The following is a 20,765-nucleotide window of genomic DNA, read 5'->3' as shown; positions in this document are numbered from 1 at the left end:
AAGGTACCTGTGAAAAATTCCCCTCCAAGGCACTGAAATACTCCCTGCAGATGCCTTGGCATCTTCTCACCAAAGGGAAAAGGCTGAGGCCTCCAGGACTGGGGGCGTCGGCAGCCCAGGAGCCGTCGTCCTTCAGGGATCCCCCGAGTGCAGCCAACGGGAGAGTTCCTGGCTCACAGGGGCCCCACTCACAGGGACTTTGCTGCTCACCGCTGCTGCGGCCCAGCACAGCTCCAGGGGGCTCCTTTGGCACCCTGGGCTGGCCTTTAGTCACAACAAGGTTTCATCCTGGCCCCCTTTGGGTTGGCAGCTTTCATTCAAAGTGTGAGGACAAGGATGTTGTCTAATTAAGGCAAGAAAAATAGTTACCAAGGGTGTTCATGAAGCAATCAGGAGCTCCCTACGCAGCGGCACTGCCTGGAAGTTCAAGAGGAGCTTGGCCCGGGTGAGGTTCATCAAGGCTGAGGCCTAATGAGCATTTCTCAGATCATGGTGCAGCCTGGAAAAGGCAGGGGGCAAATGCACCACCACAGGGAATCCCTGGGGATTTACCTGGATCCCCCTGGGAAACTCCTGGGGAATGCATGGGACCCCCTGGATCTTCCTGGGACTCTTCCCATGACCCCCAGTTACAGTGTACCACAGTCCTTGTGCCTTGCATTTCCAGTGCCCCCTTTCTCAGTGTCTCCCATACTGCTATTCCCCATTCCTGATGTCTCTCTTTCCCAGTGTTCTCCATTCCCAGAGTTCCCCATTCCTGGTGAGCCCTGTTACCAATGTCCCTCATTCCTGGTGTCCCCCTGCTTACGGTGGTCTTGCATCCTAGTGTCCCCAGTTCTAGGTGTCCACTTGTGGTTTGACACTGGCCCGACGCCAGGCACCCACAAGAGCCACTCGCTCACCCTCCCCTGCCACAGCTGGGCAGAGGAGAGACGGAAAAAAAGAGAACAAAGGCTTCATGAGTTGAGATAAGCACCAGGAGAAAACACTTCAAGGGCAAAACAGTCTTAACTTAAAAGTTACAAAGTGAATTTATTGCTAACAGAATCAGAGGAGGATAATGAGAAATAAAATACGCCCTTATAAACACCTTTTCCCCCCCCAGCCCCTCCCTCCTTCCCACCGACAGCACAGGTCACGATCGTGTCAGTTGTGCTCATCTCATGGTCACCTCATGGTCACAGTTATGGACATATCATGGTCATCTCTTGGTCACAGTAATCTCAAGATCTCATGTCAGTCAACTGATTGACATCTCTGTTGATTTCCACTGCTGAGGCACCACAACACAAGCCCATGGCTGGTCCCTGATGCGGGTGGAGCAGATGCCAAGGGTTGGTGCCATGTGTTCCAGCAGATGAACATTGGCTGGAGTTGCTCTGCAAGGATCTCATCGTGTTGTGATCCCATTATTAAAAGTTTTAGAGAGATGCCTCTCTCTGAATTAAGGTCCAAAGAAGATCATGTGACAAAGCTAATAGTATGTTTTTTATTTAACAGTAAATGAGAGAGAAGGAGAAAGAGAAAGAAATAGAAAAAGAGGTGGGTGGAAAGAAAGAGAGTGACAGAAAAAAATATCACCACTCTGTGGATCCCAACAGCATCCCACTGGGCCTGTTACAAATGAGACGGGAGAGCTTAGACAAGTCTCTGCCTTTGCCCAGGTTTCTGGCAGTAGGCACCAGCTTTATTGAGGCAGCCAGCACCATGGAACCCACTCTCGCTCACAAGTTCTTAAAAATGACCGATCAGGCCTATTACAACTTCAATTATTTATTGAATAGACAAAAGGAAAAAACCAGGCATGAGACTTTGACAGGCTTACTTACTACACAGGATAAACAAAAGAAACACTACTGGTAGGTTTATAAGACAGTGCATGATAATAAAGGTACCTATGTTACAGCTAGTGAAGAAATAGTATAGATTAGGAGCCAATGTCACTTACCAACAAATGATAGTGGGGTGCAGAAGTCTCTTTCCTCTCAATCCCCAGGGGAAGTAACTCGATACTGACATCTCCGCGTTGAGGAGAACTCTACACACACTCAGAGTGTATAAGAGATTTCTGATTTTATGAAAATTGCAGTGCTCTTGTACAAGGCCTTAAAAACTGTCCTGTGTGTGTGGCTTTCTCAGAGTGCGAGGCTTTACAACTGAGCCGTTATGTGTAACAGAGGATGGGTGTTCACTGCCTCTGACCAGAGGTTACATTGCACCCCCAAAATTCTCCACCTCCCTCCTTGGCTGGGGGGGTGTGTACAAGCCTGGCCTCAGTAGATGAACCTGTGGGCTATGGCTGCCCCACCCCAAATGCAACCAGAGCTGATTTTCAGGACAGTTGCTGGGTTTGGCTTTCTGGGGGGATGCTTTCTTCTCCCTCAGCCTTGTTTACTTCTCTCTAGGCCTCAGATAATTGAACAAGAGTGTCACCTTTCTGTTATCTCAGGTTCCCTTAGGCGGTGTAACTCACAGTCCGAAGTTCCCCTGAGGAGGCATCCTCAGGGAGGGGTGGGCTTCGGTGGTCGCAGCTTCTTCATAGAGTTTTGCCGTAATGGGCAAAAACTCCTTCAGAGCAAAGTTTAAGCCATTAAGCACAATGTTTCAGTCTCTGACACACCAACACCATGAAGTATCTCGAGGCTTGTCCCTGATCCCAACAGGACAGGTGGGAACAAGTCGCCTGGAGAGGTTGTGGCTGCGCCATCCTTGGAGCTGCTCCAGGCCAGGTGGGGCGGAGTTTGGAACAAGCCCGGGACGTGCCCGCACGCGGCCCCCGCCGCAGCCGCCACGGCCGGGACAGCGCGGCAGAGCCCGGCCTGGGCGCCCCCCACCTCCCCCCTGCCCACGCTCCCCTCCCGGGGGCCGCCGGGGGCGAGGGGGGCGCAGGTGGGATCCAGGTGGGCACTGAGGGAGCTGAGGGTTCTCCTGGCAACTGATGAGTCAGCGTGCCCTGATTGACTGAGGATTTTTGGGGGTTATTTCAGGCCCGCCTGGTTGCTGGGCTTCAGGGACGCGCGCCCTGATCGGCTGATGCCTGTCGGGGGCTGTAGCCGCGGGTACGGGGCGTCCTGGGTGGATCGTGGGCTGCTGGGTCTGGGGGCACGGCGGGGGTGGACCCGCTCAGACCCATCAAGACTCAGATAACAGAGAGATTTCAACCCCCTCCACAGCCCCCTCCAACACCCTCACAGCCCGACCAGGATCACCCCAACCCCCTCAAAACCTCCCAGTCACCCCGTTCTGCCCCGCCCGTGTCACCAGGGGTGCAGAGGAACCGATGACACAGAGTTGGGGGTGCCAGGACCTCTACAACTCCTTTACTGCTGCTCCAAAGCGCCCCCAAAATTCGGGGAGCCAGATCCCTGGGCTGGGGGTGTGCGGGAGGTTCAGAGGGCCCCGATGGGGTGCAGCGAGGCTGGGGTGGGGGTCACTGGGACACAGCGGGAGTGGGGATGGGGCGCTCTGGTCTGGCCCAGAGCAGAGAGTGAGGGGCTGAGGTTGCAGCAGGAGCACAGGAGCCCTATGGGGAGAAAAAAGGGGGTGACAGTGGGATGCGGGGGTCCCATCCCCGGGGAGGGCGCACATCCAACATGGCCGTGGCCCCTCTGGCAGCAGTGGGGGGACCCCACCCTGCGTGGGGCAGAGGGGCCACGGCCATCACCTGCAGCCTGGTGAACATGGTGCCCTCAAACAGAGAGCCCCGTGAGGACTCCGTGAGGACCCCCGCTCCAAATCCCCCCTCACCTTCTCCCGCAGGTAGAAGCTAAGCCCCAGCGCCAGGAAGAAATCCCCAATCCCTGCCAGCATCTTGCAATGTCCAGAGGTATCTCTGGGATGCAAGGGGGTCAGGATGGGGGTTCAGCACCTCCACAACTCCCCTCACAAACCCTCCAGGATCCCCCAAACCACCTCTCAGCCCACCCCAGGACTCTTAAAACCACCTCACAGCCCCATAAAAGCCTGTAAGACCCCTAAACTCTCTCCCAGTTACCCCCAAGACCCTCCAAACATTCTCTCAGCCTCTCCCTAAAACCCCCCAAAACCATTCCACAGTCCTCCCAAAGGACTCTCCAAAGCCCCACATATGTCACCCAGAATAGCCCTAAACCTCATCCCAGCTCCTCCAAGACCATCTCAGGACCCTCCTCATAGACTAACAGCCCAATCCAGGACCTGCCAAACTCCTTCTCAGGTTCCCCCACACCCCCCAAACCCTCTCACAGCCTCTATCAGCACCCCTCAAATCCCCCACTGAGTGTCACAGCTTTCCCAGGACCACCCCACGCACCCTCCATCCCGGGGGGAAAGTCAGTACGGGAGGGTCAGGGATCCTCCCTCTCTCTCCCCGGCACCGTGCCGGCTCAGAGGGTGCTCCAGGCTGACGTGCTCCACCTGGCAGGGGAAGGTGACCCCGCACCGGGAGAGGAGTTTCCAACAGTTCTCCCCCCACCCTCCCCGCTCACCCGAGAGCTCCTCACCCGCAGCCGGAAGGACTCCCAGCACCACCAATACGGCCCCAACGCCAGGGCAGGTGTTGACACCCCAAAAGCAGCGGCGCTGTGACGCGGGAAGGTCCCCAGAGCGGCCCCGCCCCGCACGGCCCTGGGAGCACCAGTCCGGACCAGTGCGGAGCGCGGGCGGGCGGCATCAGCCGTGCCCGGGCAGGGCCGGGCCCCGCGGGGCTCCCGCCCGCACTCGGCCCCCGCCGGGACAGCGCGGGGGGGCCCGGCCTGGCCGCCCCCACCTCCCCCTCCCCAAATTCCGCTCCGGGGGGTGCTGGTGGGGCCCAGGCGAGCCGCACTGGGAGATGCGGATCTGCCCGGCAACTGATGAGTCATCGCCGAGACGCGCTCTGATTGGCTGAGGGCTGCCGGGGGGTCTCTGAGGGCCCTTGGGGTACTCGGGCCCGCGAGCCCACCCGGTAACTGCTGACTCCTCCCGTGGCGCGCTCTGATTGGCTGAGCGCTGCTGGGCGGGGCCGCGGGGACCCCCCGGCTGCTCCTGGGGTGCCAGCACCTGCCCGGCGCTGGGGATGGGGGTGCTGCGGGGACCTGGGAGCCTCCCCGACTGCGGGTGAGGAGCTCTCGAGTGAGATGGGACCCCAAATTGAGAGGGGAAGTGGGCTGTGGATTGGGGGAACGATGGGAAAGGGCTGGGAGAAGGGGGGAGAAGAGGAAGCTGAGACCCCTAACAGAGCAGGAGGGGGAGTGGGACCTCCCAAACTGAGTTGGGAAGGGTGTGGGGATTGGGGGCATGATAGGAAAATTCTCAACACTAAACATCTCAGTTGTCCTCCCACATCTTCCAGTTACTCCCCAGCCCTCCCACTGAGCTACCACTTGCTCCCCATTTCACAGAATCATGGAATCGCTGAGACTGGAAAATCCCTCCAGGACCACCAAGTTCAACCAGATACCCACCCCTCCCTTGCCACCAAGTGCCACATCAAGTTGTTCCTTGAACACCTCCAAGGGATGGGGACACCTTCCTGGGCAGCCCCTTCCAATGTCTGACAACACTTTTCATGGAAAAATTCCTCCTGATGTCCAGCCTGAACTTGCCCTGGCACAGCTTGGGGCTGTTCCCTCTCCTCCTGTCCCTGTTCCCTGGGAGCAGAACCCGACCCCCCCGGCTGCCCCCTCCTGTCAGGGAGTTGTGCAGAGCCACAAGGGCCCCCCTGAGCCTCCTTTGCTCCAGCCTGAGCCCCTTTCCCAGCTCCCTCAGCCGCTCCTGGGGCTCCAGACCCTTCCCAGCTCCATTCCCAGTTCTGGGCACATGTAAAGCCTTGATCCCTGCTCAGCAAGTTTATTGTAAAGGTACTTTACATTTAAGGTACTATTTTTTGCTGAGGTGGCACAAAGAACTCAACAAAAATTCCCAGGAGTTTAAAAAAACAACTTTACTAGCAAACTTTAGAAGATCAGGAATTTGGCAACATTTAAAACCAACATTCAATCCAAATAACGCATTTCACAGAACACTGACTGGGCAAACTCTACCCATCCAACCTCAATTACCCATGCTTCAAGAAGAGGAAATAGGGAGTAGAAAAGGAGAAGAGAGAAAAAGGAAAAGAGAAAACCAAGATACAGCTACTGCCTTGGATCCAGCATGGGCTCAGCTGCTGTAAAATTCAACGACAACAGGGACATACCCACAGGTTTCTGGGGCAAGGGGTTTTATCTGCTCTGGCCTCCTGTGGCCACCTCTCCCCCCAGGTGGGGCTTCTGGTCATCTGGTCACTCTGGGGGGTCGATTGGGGTCCAGGGCTGGCTGTGGGGCAGTGCTTATCCCTCACTCCAGCCCCTCCATGTCTTTTTCGGTAGAGAGGTTAATTAGACAGAAGTGAAGGACGGGTGCTTAAAGAGCCATCGGTGCAGGGCCTCCCCAATTCATTAACCCTGGAGGGGTTAACGAGCTTCCGAGGGGGGTAACCCCACCTTGTTGGGGTTAATTAGCCCTGGGGGGGTTAATGAGCTGGGGACGTTAATTAGCCCAGTAGGGTATAATTTGTCCCAGGGGAGTTAATTGCGTCCCTACTGGGAGGGGGTGGGGCCTGCACTGCTACCTGTACACCCTGGGCCCCTCCCCCACTGCTGACCCCTTCCCCCTCAAAGGCCCACAAGAGAGGGCAGGAGGCTCCTCTCCCACGTCCAGGCCCCTTTTGGAGAGGCGGAGGGTCAGGGTGATCGATCTGCCCCTTCCCCCACGCTTTTCTCAGGGCTTTCCAGTAAAAGCAGCGAAGAAAACCAGGCAGAGTCGTTATGGTGGGGGAGGGGCTTTAGAACGTTTTATTGGGGTGGGGGATGGGTTTGAAACCCCTTCGGAGGGGAGGGAAGGGGCCCAGAACCAGAACGCTTTCCAGGCTGGGAGAGGGAAGGGGCAGGTCAGGAGGGTGGGTCTCCCCCTTCGGGGGTTTCCCCACTTGGGGGGCTCCCTTCTCCCTCCCGCTGCCCTCTCCCTTCCTCCTCCTCTTCTCCCTCCCGCTCCCCCTCCTGCTCCATCCGCTCCCGGTAGTTCCTCCTGAAGAAGCCGCACTGTGGAGGAGGGGTGGGTAAGAATGGGGGAGGGACCCCAAGAGTGGGGTTCACCCCTCCCCCCATCGCAAAACTCCCCCCCACCTTGGCGAGGCCGAGGGAGATGAGGAGGAGGAGGAGGAGCCCCCCCACCCCTCCTCCCATGTAGACGGGGAGGGGATCGACTTCCCACAGCAGCTCCACCTTGGTCACTCCCTAAAACGAGCGGGCGTGGGGGAGGGGCTGTCCCAACTTCCAGGGCAGCCGCCCCCCACCCATTACCGGCACACGCCAGAGGTGGGGCGTGGCCTCCACACACGGCCCCCTTCCCCCTGCCCATCCCAGAGCCCGCCCCCCGCCCCATTACCTGCGCTCGGAGGAGTTGGGGCGCGGCCGCCAGAAGGGGCAGGGGCAGCGTGAGCCAGAGGGCGGAGCAAAACTGGGAGTGGGCGGGTCCCTGCGGTGGGGGAGGGGTCAGAGGGGGGGGGCTCTGGGAGTGGGGGAAGGGCTACAGGAGGACGGACGGGCGGGGAGGGGTACCTGGCTGTGGGGGAGGGGCTGCAGGACAGCGCTGACCGTGATCCTTGCGGGGTTCGCCGGGGTCAAGAGGGTCGGAGGGCAGCGGAACAGCTGCAGGTGGGGCGTGGAACAGGCCTGGGGGAGGGAGGGGTGGGGCCCTGAGTCAGAACCCAGCCAGTGCCCCACAAGTGCCGGGCCGCCAGAGCACCTCCACTGGATCCCCCTGCCCCTGAGCATCCCCCCGCACCCTGCGATCAGAGTCCCCAGCCTCCCCCCTCACCTGGGCGATGCTCCTGTTCAGCTCCTGACCCACAGAGTCTCCCAGCTCCAGCTCCACAGCCACACAGGGGCTCCCTGGTTCCTGTGGGGCAGTGGGTGAGTTTGGGGATAGGGGATCACTAGGGACAGGGGGGAGTGGGGGGATAGGGGGTCATTTGAGGGCAGGAGGTATTTTTGGGGCAGGAGGTCATTTAGGGGGTGGGGGGGTCACAGGGGGCAGGAGGGAGAGTGGGAATCAGAAGGGAGTTCTGCCCCCTGTATTTGGGGGAAGGACTCTGGGGAGTGCTATTGGGCAGAGGCCCCCACTCACCACTCGCACTTGGGAGGCAGCCATGGCCATGCCGTGGGGCAGCACACGGGGCAGGAGGACAAAGGGTGTCACCTGTGGTTTGGGGCTGCCCTGGGGGGGTGGCCAGAGAAGCTCCACCTGTGGGGCAGAACTGGGGGTCAGGGCTGTGGGGGCAGCAGGATGGGGGGGAGTCACTTAGGGGGTTCACCTGATAGTGGTGCTGCACCGTCTTGTTGTGGGGCTGGGGAGGGGTGAAGTTTAGGTGGTGGGTGGAATCTTCTTGCCTGTGTGTGGGGCAGGGGGGATCAGTGGGGCCCGGCTGCCTGGGTCCCCTCTGAATCCATGGAGCAGGAATGTGTGGGGCTTACCAGGAGGCCACAAGGTCAAGGGCAAAGTGGACAGGGATGTCCCAGGAGTCCGTGTTGTCCCCAAGGGTGATGTTGGGTTCATTATTGCTGTGGGGCAGGTGAGATCCACAGACATCACCTCCCTGCCCAACAGTGCCCCACAGACCCCTCCCCACCCCAAGGACCCCACCTGCTCACAGTTGCGGTCAGCCCCAGGGATTGTCCCCATGAGGCATTTTGCTGAAGGTCAAAGGTCACCTCCACCAGCACCTGACACGGAGCAGAGTTGGGGTGTCTTGGGGGGCTGTCCCATAGCGACCCCTGCCCCCCAGCGCTGCCCCCCAGCTCTTACCTGCCAGCCAGAGCGGAGGACGGGGCAGCTGAGGTTGCAGGTGAGGCCCCATGGCTGCCCCTCGAAGCCCTGGGAGTCCCAGCAGTGGATGGGCATTGGCACCAGAGTCGAGGCCTGGGGGAGATATGGGGCTGGGATCTGAGGGGCCTGAACACCTGTGTCCTTCCCCATCCCATATTTTGGGGTCCCACATACCTGGCTGGCTCGGGCCCGCCGGAAAGAGACCCCCAGGAGGTGGTTCACTTGTAGGGCCACCCCATAGGCATCTTCCCCCCTGTTCTTCACAATCAACAGAACCCCCAGTTCGGCACTAGGGACCCCCAAAACAGCTGCACCCCTTGGCAGCACCTTGACCCCCAAGTCGGCTTCGCACACCTCGTCAGCCCCACAGTTCTGCTCAAAGGGGATCTATGGGGCAGGGAAGAAAGGGGACATGTTAATTTTGGGGGACCCCACCACCCTCCCATTGCATCCCACATCCCAGCCCCACTGTGGTGTTACCTCAGCCCAGGTGGGGGGGGCACTGCTGGGGTGCAGGATGTGCCCTGGTGGGTCCCTATGGGGCAAGGTGATGGTGACAGTGACACGGATTGGGGTGACGAAGTCCTCAAGGCAGGGCTGGAGCACAAGCGACAGAAGGTTGGAGGGCACCCCAGAAGTGGGGACAGCACCCCCAGCCACACCCCAGAAGTGTCAGTCCCCCACCCCCAAGGGTATGTCCCACCCCCCCAAGTGCTGGTTCCCCTCTGCCCCCCAAGTGTGGGTTCTGGCCCCTTCCCAAAGGTGGATCCCACCCCCTAAGTGTCGGTCCTACCCCCACCACAAAATTGGATCCCACCCCCCAAGTGTGGGTCCTGCCCCATGTGGGTCCCTACCAGCACCCTCAGCGCCTCCTGCTGGCAGCTCTGCCCTGGCTGCATCTCCCCGGCCCAGCTCTGCTGCCCCTCCCCAAAATGCCCCCGACCTTGTGCCCGCTGGGGGTCAACGTCCGCCTGGAACATCACCGGGGTCACCAGGTCACCTAGAGATCAAGAGCGAGGCAAAAGGTCAGCGGCTGCCGCAGCACCTCCTGGAGGCCCTCGCGTGCACCCCTCCCCGGACCTGGGGGGCGCAGGCAGAGGCGGAGGGTCACAGTGCTGGCGGTGACATTGGAACAGTCGACCCAGGGGGTCGGGATCACAGGGGGTTCAAAGGTCAGGTGGGGGGTGACCCTCAGCACTGGGCGGGACCTGCAAGGGAAAAGACGTGAGGGAGGGGACACATCGGGGTGGCACTGGTTGTGTCACCACCTCCCTCTCCCCCCATGTCCCCCGGTGTCCCTCCCTCTGGACCCACCCCCAAGTTCTCATCCCCACTCCCATGTCCCCATCTCTGCCCCATCTACCCATGTCCCTGTTCCCACCCCATCTCCATGTCCCCATCTCCACCCCTAATGTACCCATCCCCATGTTCCTGTCCCCATCACCTTCCCTGTTTCCACCCCAATGTTCTCATCTTTGACTGTGTCCCCATCCCATCATCACCATCCATGTCCCCATGACTCCATCCCTTGTCTCCACCCCCATATTCCCATCTCCATCTGTGTCCCCACCCACAATGTCCCTTCCCGACTCCTTCTCCATACTCACATCCTCATCACTGTCTTTGTGTCCCCACCCATGTCCTCCTTTCCATCCCTATGTTCTTGTCCCCAAGCCTGGGCCCCCATCACTCTTCCCACAACTTCAACCTCATGTCCCCATCACCATCCCTGTCCCTACCCACATATCCCCATTTCCTCACCCTCACCCCTGTGTCCCCCATGACCCCCCATGTCACCTCATTACCACGACGTGTCCCTCCATCCCCACTGCCATATCTACCAGTCCATCCCCTGTGAGGTCCAGGCCACCAGCAACCGCCTGCCCGAAAAAACGCCCCAGGGCCACCACTTTCCCCTGCAACCTCTGGGGGGGAGGGGACACTCTTAGCCACCTGATGTCCCCTCTCCCGCAGGGGGCAGGTCTGCTCCCCCTCATTCCCCAGGTCCTACCTGTCGGGGGAAGGGCTTCACTCCCCCAGGGCACCCCGAAAAGATGTAGACAGCCCCACATTCCTCGTCCTCCAGGGGGGCTCCCACGGCCACCTCGGGCAGGTTGTCACCATCCAGGTCTCCCAGAGTGGCCAAGGATGCCCCAAAACGGCCCAAGGGGTGACCTGAGGCACCCCAAAGCTCCCCAGAGGGATGCAGGGCATCCTGGGGGAACAAGGATATTGTGGGAGTCAACCCCAGTCCCATGGACCTCAGACTGGACCTGGCCCCCACCTTTAGGTTACCCTGCATCACCCCTGTTCCACGGACCTTGGTCAGGGTCACCATAGTCACCCTATGACCTTGAGTTTCGGTCATTCTGGTCACCCCATTGTCCCCAAGCTGGTGGCACCATGTTGACCCCATGCTTTTGGTTTGGGGTCACCCTGGCCACCTCATGACCCTGGTAACTCTGGGTTGGTGTCACCACTGGTCACTCCAGTCCCATGTCCCTAAGACTGGGGTGACCAGGGTGTCACCCTGGTCAGCCCCATCCCATGGTCCTTGGCTTGAGGCCACCATGGTCACCCAATATCCCTGGGTTGGCGTCCCCCTATAGCAACGTGCCCCCCACTTTTTGTGTTCCCAGGGTTGGTGGTGGCCCCAGGGGTGGTGCCCCCCTTACCTCCTTCCACGTGTACACGTGCACCCGTCCTCCCCGCTGCCCATCATAGTGGCTGGGGGCCCCCACTAGCAATGCCACTGTCACCCCACCCTGGTCCAGCGTGCAGAGGGTGGCCCCAAAATAGGACCCCACCTGTGGGGAGACATCTGTGTCACTGGGTAGGCACATCCATGGGGACCTCCCCAAAGTAGGACCCCACCTGCAGGGTGACATGTGTTGCCTGGGAGAGGGTGGGGACACCCATGGGACCCCTCCCCCACGGCACAGAGGGTTGCCCTGAATTAGGACCTCACCTGTGCGAGGACATCTGTGTCACATGGGGGAAGTGGGGACACTCAAGGAACCCTGTCCCCACCATACCTGCTCCCCAACGAGGGTCTGCAGCACTTGCCAGTCCCCAGTAGCTCTGGACACCTCGAAGAGGACCATCCCCCCCACGTGGAGGTGACGGGGTGCCCCTGCAGCCACCAGTACCCGGGCAGGGATGTGCAGCCCAACCACCGAGTAGCCTGGGGGAGGGGGGGTTACCAGGGTCACCAGGGTCAACCTGGTTCCAAAGGTGGGGGACACCTTGGCCACCCCATGTCCCTGGATTGGGGTCACCAGGGTCAAGGTGGTCACCAAGGTGTGCTGACCTGGTCACTCTGTGCTTTGGGATGGAGTCACCATGGTCACCCTGGGTTGGGGTCACCATGATGACCTGGTTCTCAAGCTGGGGTCACCTGAGTCTCCCCACAGCCCTGAGATGCCACCATAGTCAACCTGGTCCGTGGTTGGGTCCTGACCCACCACCATGATTCCACCCAGGTTGCCCCCCTCCCCCCACTAACTCCTCTGCCCCTCATCTATTATCCCTCCTCCATCCATGTAACCCCTCCCCCCTAATTAACACTTCTCACCTAGGTATCCCTCAGAACCGCTCTTGTTCAGGTGGGGGTTGGGCACGAAGGTCTCATTCTCTTGCAGCTCCAGCAGCCCCCCCGCCCCGTTATCGGCCCCCACCGCCCCCGTCACCCGCCGGCCCTGGGGGGAGGGAGGACCACATGAGCACGAGGAACCCCCACCCCCACCCTGACCCTCAACCGCCTCGCCCCCTTCCCACCTGGATGACATCAACACTGATCCCGCTGGAGCACATCTCCAGGTGAAAGCTGTGCAGCTGGGTGGTACCTGGGGGGGAGAGGCGAGAGAGGACTGGGAGTGTTGGAGATGGATGTGGGGGAGGTATTAATTAGGGTGAGGGAGGGGTTAATTGGGGTGGGGTGCATGCCCCAGCTGGTTTTGGGTCCCCTCCATGTCACAGCTGTGTTACTGGGGGGGGAGGCATTAATTTGGGGTGGAAGCAGGGTGGGGTGTCAGGTACCCTGAATGTTGGCTGGTTGGGGTGGGGGAGGGGTGGTGTTGGGGTACCCTCGATGTCATAGAGCCGCGCCTGCAGCTCCTGGAAGAGGCTCTGGAGCTGCTCGAAGCTCTTGAGCACCTGCACGAAGCCAGGCCCGGAGGCAAATTGCTGCAGGTACAGCTGCGTGTTGGGGCTGTTGAAGTTATTCCCCACCTGGCCGGGGGAGACACCGGGTGTTACTGGGACAGGGGGGCCATTGCACATTCCCTCCATCTGCCACCCCCTCAGGATGAGCAGCCATGGCCGCGCCCACCCAGGGCCGTGCCCACCGTGACACCCCCCCAAGAGCCATTCTGCCACACCCAAACCCTCAAATGGCCACGCCCATAACCCACACCCGCCTACACCCACTCATGACCACGCCCCCTCCAGCCACACCCACCATTACAACCCATTGCCACTCCCACCACTGGTCGTGCCCCCCGTGACCACCCTGTGAGCACGCCCGGCCCCCCCACACCTACTCACGGTAACGCCCACCCGTGACCACATCCGCACGACGGCCACGCCCGCACCACCACCAGCCCCACCATGACCGCGCCCGCCATGCCCCGCTCTGCCCTGCCTGGCCACGCCCACCCCCTCATGGCCACGCCCACCCCGATGACGTAGCGGTGGATGCCGCGCTCCTCGGCCGCGCGCACGCTGCTCTTCGTGTCGCTGTCGGTGGCGTCGCCGTCCGTGATCAGCACCAGCACCCGCCGCGCCGCCGGCCGCGCCCCCCCCTGCTCTGAGAACAGCGTGTGCCTGCACAGAGCGCCGTGGGTGCTGCATGTGGGGCTGGGGGGCCACCGGCGGGCGCAGGGGGTCATTCTGGGAGCCCGGGGGGTAGCGGGGGTGAAGAGGGTGCAGCAGAGGAACAGTGGGGTGCTGGGTGCTGGTGGGGAGCAGCTCAGGGTCAACAGTGGGGCACATGTGGGTGCTGGAGGGTGGCAGTGGGGTGCAGGGGGCACAAGGGTGGTTCCGGGGGGCAGAGTGGGGTGCTATGAGTGTGGTGCCCTGCTGTGGGGTGGCAGTGGGGCACAGGGGTGGCATTAGGAGGGCACTAGGGTGGCAGTAGGGTGGCAGGGGATTCAGTGGGGCAGCTGGGGTGCTGGAGGGTGGTGAGCAGGAGCAGAGGATGGTGTGGGGCAGCTGAGGGGCAGCTATGGGGTGCAGTGGGGCAGGCCATGTCTCACACAACGAAGCCGATGGCAGCAAAGGTGTCAGTGAGGCCCCCACGCTGTCTCAGCCCCCGCAGCAGCTCCCGAGGCCGCGGCTTGGCCACAAATTCCTCCAGCGTGAACACAGTCTGCACCCCATCCGAGAACTGCACTGCCCCGAACTGCCCACGTGGAGCACTGTCAGCGCCCACCCTGCTGGGGCCGTGGGCCCAGAACCCCCGATAGCCTCCTACTGCCCCTGAACCCCTATAGTGTTCCCTATAGCCCCCCACGGTCCCCATTCCCCCATAATGTTCCCTATAGCCCCTAGCCCCCTATAGTGCCCCCATGGCCCCCATCCCCCACAGTGTTCCCTATAGCCCTCATCTCCCATAGTGCCCCTACAGCCCCTGTACTCCTCCCACTTCCCCCTCTGTAACACCCCCAGAACTCCCACCCCCCTGCACCCTCCACAGCCCTCCCGGGCGTACGTGGATGGAGGTGTTCTGTAGCTTCTCCATCACGTCCACCATGAAGTCCCGGATGGCCCCAAACTGGGAGGGGCTCATGCTGCTGGAGCCGTCGAACAGGAACACCAGGTCCACCGGGGCCCGCTGGCAGCCTGGGGTCATGGGGGGGTCACTGGGGGCGTCACCACTGGGGGGGGGGGGGGCAGGGACATGGGGAATGGCTCAATGGCCCCAGCAGTCAGCCAGGGCCATCCTGGGTCCATGATGGCCTTCATGGGTCAACCATGGTCTCTATGTGTCAATCCTGGGTCAGCCATGGGTCAAGCCCCAAGGTCAATCATCATGGCCACCATGGGTCAGCCATGGGTTCACCACACTCTCCATGGGTTGGGGGCCATCTCTGGGGTGGCCCCTCACCTTGACGTCCGGGCATCAGCTCCTGCCGCAGTCTCAGCTGAGGGTCGAGCAGGAGGCAGACCCCGCTCACGTACATGTTGCGGTCGCACACGTGGGTGAAACCCGGGCCACAGGCCTGGGGAGCGGCGAGAAAGGAGCAGAGGGTGGGGCTGAGAGGGGAAGGGGCGGGGTGGGGCTGAGGGTGGGGCTGAGAGGGGAAGGGGCGGGAGGACTGTTGGACTCACGATGGTGCCGTCGCCATCCCGGGCCAAGGCCATTCCGATGTGTGTCCGGGTGCTATTCCCTGGGGACAGCTCTTAATCCTAATCCCACCCCAACCGCACCCTAACCCTGCCTTGATCCTGCCCTAATCCCACCCTTCTCCATTTTAAATCACACCCCATGCAATCCCAGATCCAGCACCCATTCTAACCCTACTCTAATCTCACACTAATCTTGCTCCCACTCTAATCCTGCTCTCACTCTAATCCCACCCCTAAAACCACCCTACCCTCCACCCACACCCACCCCTACCACCATCTCACCCTAATTCCACCTCCATTCTAATCCCGTCCCCAAATCCTTTCCACCCCAACCCTAATTCCATCCCAATCCCACCCTAATCCCACCCCACTCCCACTTCACCCCAATCCCATCCCAATCATGCCCTAATCCCACCCCTAAAATACACCTGCACTCCCACCCACCCTTACCCTAATCTCAATCAAATCCACCCTAATTCCACTTCAATCCTACTTCTAATCCTACTGCATCCCTACTTCTAATTCCACCCTATGCCCACCCCTACTTCCACCCCAGTCCCTCCTAATCCCTCCATTCCCACCTTCCAGCTCCACCTCCCGGCACTCTCCACTCTGCACCACACACTGGAACAGTCGCCCCCCATCTCCGACATCTGATGGGGCCCCCACCAGCACCCTGGGGAGAGAGGGTTATTTCAGCCCCTCGGGATCCCCAGGTGCTGAAATATCCCAGGGCCCTGGGAGGGGCCCCACAATTGGGGTGACTCAGATGTCCAGGGCCCCCATCTCCTACCGGGCCCCGTCCAGCGGCAGCACTTGGTGCCCAAAGCTCCGGCTCCCACCAGTGGTCAGGACCCGATGTGGGGCCGGGTGGATGCTGAAGGCTCCGATGTGGGGCAGCTCTATAGGGCAGAGAGGGGGATGGGTGAGAGACAGCCCCTTGCCCCACACAGTTCCCCCAGACTGACACAGCGAGGGGACCTAGGTGTCCAGGACCCACGAGTGGGGGGACCCAAGTCTGGGACCCATAAATTAAGGGTCCCAGGTCTCTGAGCCCCACAAGGTGAGGGGAACCCAGCATCCGCTTCTCATGGCGCCAATATGGGGCCCTACTTCCTTCCTCGAGCGTGGGAAGGATCTGGGCATGCAAGTGCTCCTCCCCCACCCGCAGTTGGTCAGGGACCTTCGTCTCCCACCTGCTGTGGGACAGGAACCCCCTTTCCCCCCCTCCATGGGTCAGGGCCCCAAGTCCCCCCATACCGGCCACCAGAGCCCCGATGATGATGCCAACGAGGTGCCCCAGAGCCGCCATGCTGTCACCACTCTGGTGTCACTGCACGCCCCGGATTTCCTGTGACAAATGAGTGAAAAACATCCCACACAGAACCCCGGGCCCCAGGCAGACAGAGCTCGGGGGGGGGACGGGATGGGAGACAGAAACGGGGGGGAGACAGAAATGGGGGGGGCAGGCATCTGAGACCCAGAACTGGGGGTCCCCAGGCTGCCAGGACTTACCTGTCACCACTGGGGGGGTCAGCAAGGGCTGTTGCTGTAGGGGGGGTTGGGTTGGGTTATGCCAGGGGTTGTATTGGGTGTTGGGATGGAGCTGGGGGTCACACTGGCGGTTGAGCTGGGAATGACTGGGGGTCATGCTGAGGGGTGTGAGGGGGGTTGGGGGCTTGTGGGGTGTGACCCTAGCCAGATGCCAGGTGCTCCCAAAATCAGTCTGTCACTCCCCTCCTCACTTGGACAAGGGAGAGAAAATAGAATGTGCATTCCAGTGCTGGGATGGGGAGGGAGGATTTGAGTTTGGGGTTGGGATATGTGGGGTGATAGAGGAGCAGGAATTGGGCTTTGAGAGAACAGGCCAGGCCGTGGGAAACTTCGAGGCATCAGCAAACTGTAAGGTAACCACAGACTGGTGTTTGAAGCAGCAACCAGTCAGGGCAGGAAGACATCAGTAAATCTTTGCACAACCTGTGGTCAGAGAGATTTGGGAAGCAGCAGATGGTTAAAGTGTGCAGAGAAACAGCACAAGCATAGGGCAGTGTAGGACAGTCTTTGGCAGGGACAACCAAGGGCCTTGGTGGGGCTGGGCACCGCCACATTTTCCAGCTGTAACAAGTACCTCTGACTCCTGCTTTACCAGAACCCAGGGATGGTCTCCTTTCCTGGTCATGGCCTCATTGGGCTCTTCAGCAATGACCCTGAGTGGGGCCAGTCAAACCCTCAGAGTCTTGGGGGTTGTTGCTGACTTTGACTTCTCAGGAGTTTCAGCTTCCCAAACGTGCAGTGCAGGGATTTGGCACCACAGGGTGCAGGAACATGCCAAGTGCCTGAACAAGCCTCAGCTCCAGGTGTGATTTCCTCAGTTCCCCAGTTCTTATGCAGTTAATTGGAGCAGTTTCACAAGTGCTGTCAGAGTGAAAAACTGTGAAATTACAAGAAAGCATTTTTCTAGTTTTTCTGCCTACAGAATATGTATTATCCAGAGCTTCTGATTGAAGCATTTCTTAATGAAGTATGAACATAGAGCAAAGACCAGAACTGTGGGGAGTTTTTAGTGTACCCCTTCAGGTGAATTGAACACATGTTTTTGCTGAAATATAAACCCAAAAAAGCTCTCCCACAGAGCTTTGGGCAGTATCCTACCACCGTAAGCCGTTCTCCAGGGACTCTGAACCGATGTGACCAGAGCTGACCTCTCACAGACAGCTGCACCAGCTCAAGGCAGCTGAGCCCAGCCTTGGGCCCAGCCCCCAGCCCAGCTCTGCCGCCTGAGATGGCACTCCCCACCCAGGGGGTGCTGTGGCTGTTCCTTATCACCAAGGGGATCTTCACTCCCTTACAGTCCTCCAGTCTGATAGGAAAGATGGGCACCCTTACAAATGACTCTGTGGTGAGTGTCTTTAGGAGGAATTGATATATGGAAAAGACTCCACTACTGGAATAAGCAGTAAAGTAGGTATGTTTGTTACAGCGCTGGGACGCATGGGGGATAATTCCTCCAAAGCCATGCGTGCAGCTTGGTATTTATCGGGTTACAAGCTCCATATTCATTAAGTTTCCCAATACACCTATACATATTCATTACCTGGCCCCGCCTAGCCTTGCCTCGTATTAAAATGAGCCCAAAAGTCATTTACATCCGCTTGCGCTTGCGCAGTGTTGTCTGGTGGTCGTGGGCAGTGGGCTCTGGGATGAAGTGAAGGGTCTCCTCACGCTGAACTTTTCACCTTTCCTCCCTGCGCATGCTCTTTATGTCCCTGGCCCAAGTCCAAACTTCAAGGCTGGTTTAAGTTAGTTTTAGGTTCGAAAACAGGATCTTTGGTCAAGAAGATCAATATTCCTTGCCTCTATCAATAGTCTCATATCTTCTCATTCTGCTTTGGCAGGCACAGTAAGTGTTGAGCAAGCTGTATGCATTGTTTTTAACAAACCGCTTCTTAGCAAATCATTTAACCTCTGCTTCCCCCTCCTCCCTCTGGTTCAGAATGGGTGTTAATGTCTTCAAAACGGGTCTTAATTTCTCTAGGAACATCAAGCTGCACAAGTTTGTTAAAGAGCCCAAAGAGTTTGGGCCAGACAGTTTGAGCTCCTGACCTTTAGGGTAATAGGACAAACGGGTCTGCACAAAATCTTTTGCAGAGCCCCGACAGCCTGGACTTCCAAACATTGGGGAAAACGGCGGCACATGTTCAAGGGGGGATATGGGGTCAGTGGTTCGGGAAGGCTGTGCCTTCCTGGTACCTCAGCCGATGGGGAAAGGAAGAGAGCAACATGCGGCCGGGAGTTTAGGATAAAAGGAGGCTGCGTCCTCCAAAACCGAGAGAGAGACCCCACGGGCGTGTGCCCCAGTGGACTCTCTCCCTTTATTCGAGCAAAGTTGCAGGACTCCTCTGTCTCCTTTGTGGACACTGGCTTTTCACAGTGTGGCTTCTCCGCACAAGTCTCTGGCATTTATAGTTATAGCCTGTTTAAGCCTTTCCTCAGCTGGGCCTTCTCCATTCCAGGTTATTCCTTGGTCCTAAACTACCACAGCTGAGCAGTTATAACCAGAATTTCCCCTTCAGGTGTCCTGGCACACCCTGCTGCAAAGGCCAGGATGTGGCAGGAAGGCTCACAGGGTCTCCTGACTGTGGAGAAGGACATGCTCCAGAGCAGGGCTTCTCTGTCGCACTGTCAGAGGGACAGGGCAGGACAGGGTGGCTCCTTCTCCCAGGGACAGCTGTGGAGTGTGAAGGTGGAAGTGCAGCCAGGGGTGCCCAGGGCTGTCCTGCAAAGCAGGGTCCCTGTGCTCCAAAGCTCTGTGTGCCAGGGCAGAAACTCTGCTGCATGCCAGGGGCAGCTCTCAGCTTCCCCAGGGAGATCCCCACAGCACTGCTGGGGAGAGGCTGAGAGGTCCAGATCACCTCAGCACATTTCCAGAGGGGCTTTTCAAGTAGCGTATCAAGGTCAGGGCTACCCCTAAGGAAATGTACTTTCAGAAAGGTACTTCCTGGGGGTCTGTGCTTTCATCTTCCTACTGTGGTTGGGCGGCAAAGAGTGGCTGGTGTGTCTGTCAGTGGGTGCAACCACCAGCAAACATCAAACCAAGCAGCCAGAGAGTATAAAAAGAGGTCTGATATCTAGTTAGTTTAGAGACCATAGGCCTGGATCAGATGTTGGAGAGCCCCAAGAGCCTGTGAGCTGGTTACTGGATGGACACTGTGGCCTAAACACTCCTGGAGAAACTGAGGAGTCCTGTGAGGCAGGTAATGGGAATGCCTTAGGTCTGGACCCGGGGGTGAAGTTCCCTTTGTGTGAGAGAGCAGCAGGAATGTCTGGGCACTGCTGGGATGGGCAGTGGGGCAGCCCACAGGAAACAGCAGCACAACAAGAGGGTTGGTGGGAGACATGCACTGCAGACTTCCTGGGCAGGAAGAAGTTGCTGGGGCCTTCTCCAACAACTGGGAGAAACCTCATGTTTCCAGGTGCTAGTCCTCATGGGAGGCCTAAACTATCCCAGTATCTGATGAAGGGGTAATACACCAAGCCAGCCAGGAGGCTTTTGGAGCTTATTTAGAGTTTTTCTGACAAGGGTGACTGAAGAGCCAGTGACGGAGGGTGTCCTGCAGGACATCACGCTTAGAAACAAGGTCAGGACTGTAACAGTCAGGGGTGAGGAAGCAAAGGTGAGGGCTCTGAGAGAATGGAAAAAGGCAGAGTGCAGGACTTCAGGAGAATAGGCTTCAGCCTGCTTGGTGACCTGCTAAGAAGAATTCCATGAGATACTGTCCTGCAGAGAAGAGGGAAGAACTATTTCAGGTTCAAAAATCTTGTCTTTGAGCTCCAGAATACCTTGCCTTGTCACTCAGGAATGTAAAAAACACTGTAGGAAGCTGGTATGGATGGGAAAGGAGCTGCTGACAAAAACCAAACATGAGGAGGAAGCACAGAAACAGTGGAAACAGCCTGCCAGCCTCAATGGTGCTGGAGAGAGTAATTTGTGTGTGTGTGTTTGTCTGTGCAAAGGGAACTGGAGGGGAGAGGGGATGCCAGGGACAGCTTCTGGATAGATTGAGAGCCCAAGATCAGCTCCTGGAGAGATC

The 20,765-nt window shown here is 59.0% G+C and overlaps 2 protein-coding genes across 2 annotated transcripts; both read right to left on the bottom strand.

Annotated features, from left to right (window-relative positions):
* Positions 1-6,890: 6,890 nt before the first annotated feature.
* LOC309584244 (integrin alpha-L-like) lies at positions 6,891-13,715 on the bottom strand (the record flags this gene model as incomplete). The annotated part of the gene is made up of 21 exons (XM_082300203.1): positions 6,891-7,040; positions 7,387-7,476; positions 7,560-7,673; positions 7,819-7,899; positions 8,128-8,244; positions 8,315-8,390; positions 8,475-8,561; positions 8,644-8,723; positions 8,806-8,919; positions 9,001-9,213; positions 9,307-9,423; positions 9,681-9,826; positions 9,907-10,034; positions 10,624-10,751; positions 10,838-11,041; positions 11,502-11,633; positions 11,862-12,010; positions 12,401-12,524; positions 12,604-12,671; positions 12,912-13,056; positions 13,419-13,715. 21 exons carry the CDS (start codon positions 13,713-13,715, stop codon positions 6,891-6,893), a joined length of 2,760 nt encoding a protein of 919 aa, XP_082156329.1.
* Positions 13,716-14,077: 362 nt separating this feature from the next.
* Positions 14,078-16,488, bottom strand: LOC309584243 (integrin alpha-L-like; the record flags this gene model as incomplete). Its single annotated transcript, XM_082300202.1, has 7 exons — positions 16,435-16,488; positions 15,968-16,076; positions 15,756-15,850; positions 15,157-15,215; positions 14,933-15,047; positions 14,537-14,667; positions 14,078-14,227 (listed from the first exon to the last, which is right to left on the bottom strand). Exons 1-7 carry the CDS (start codon positions 16,484-16,486, stop codon positions 14,078-14,080), a joined length of 711 nt encoding a protein of 236 aa, XP_082156328.1. The 5' UTR covers positions 16,487-16,488.
* Positions 16,489-20,765: the final 4,277 nt, after the last annotated feature.

This window comes from Coloeus monedula, assembly GCF_965178545.1.
Source record: "Coloeus monedula genome assembly, chromosome: 38".
In the NCBI taxonomy this organism is placed as follows: domain Eukaryota; kingdom Metazoa; phylum Chordata; class Aves; order Passeriformes; family Corvidae; genus Coloeus; species Coloeus monedula.
The sequence above is the reverse complement of the archived record's forward strand: the minus strand, read 5'-3'. Positions and strand labels throughout refer to the sequence as shown.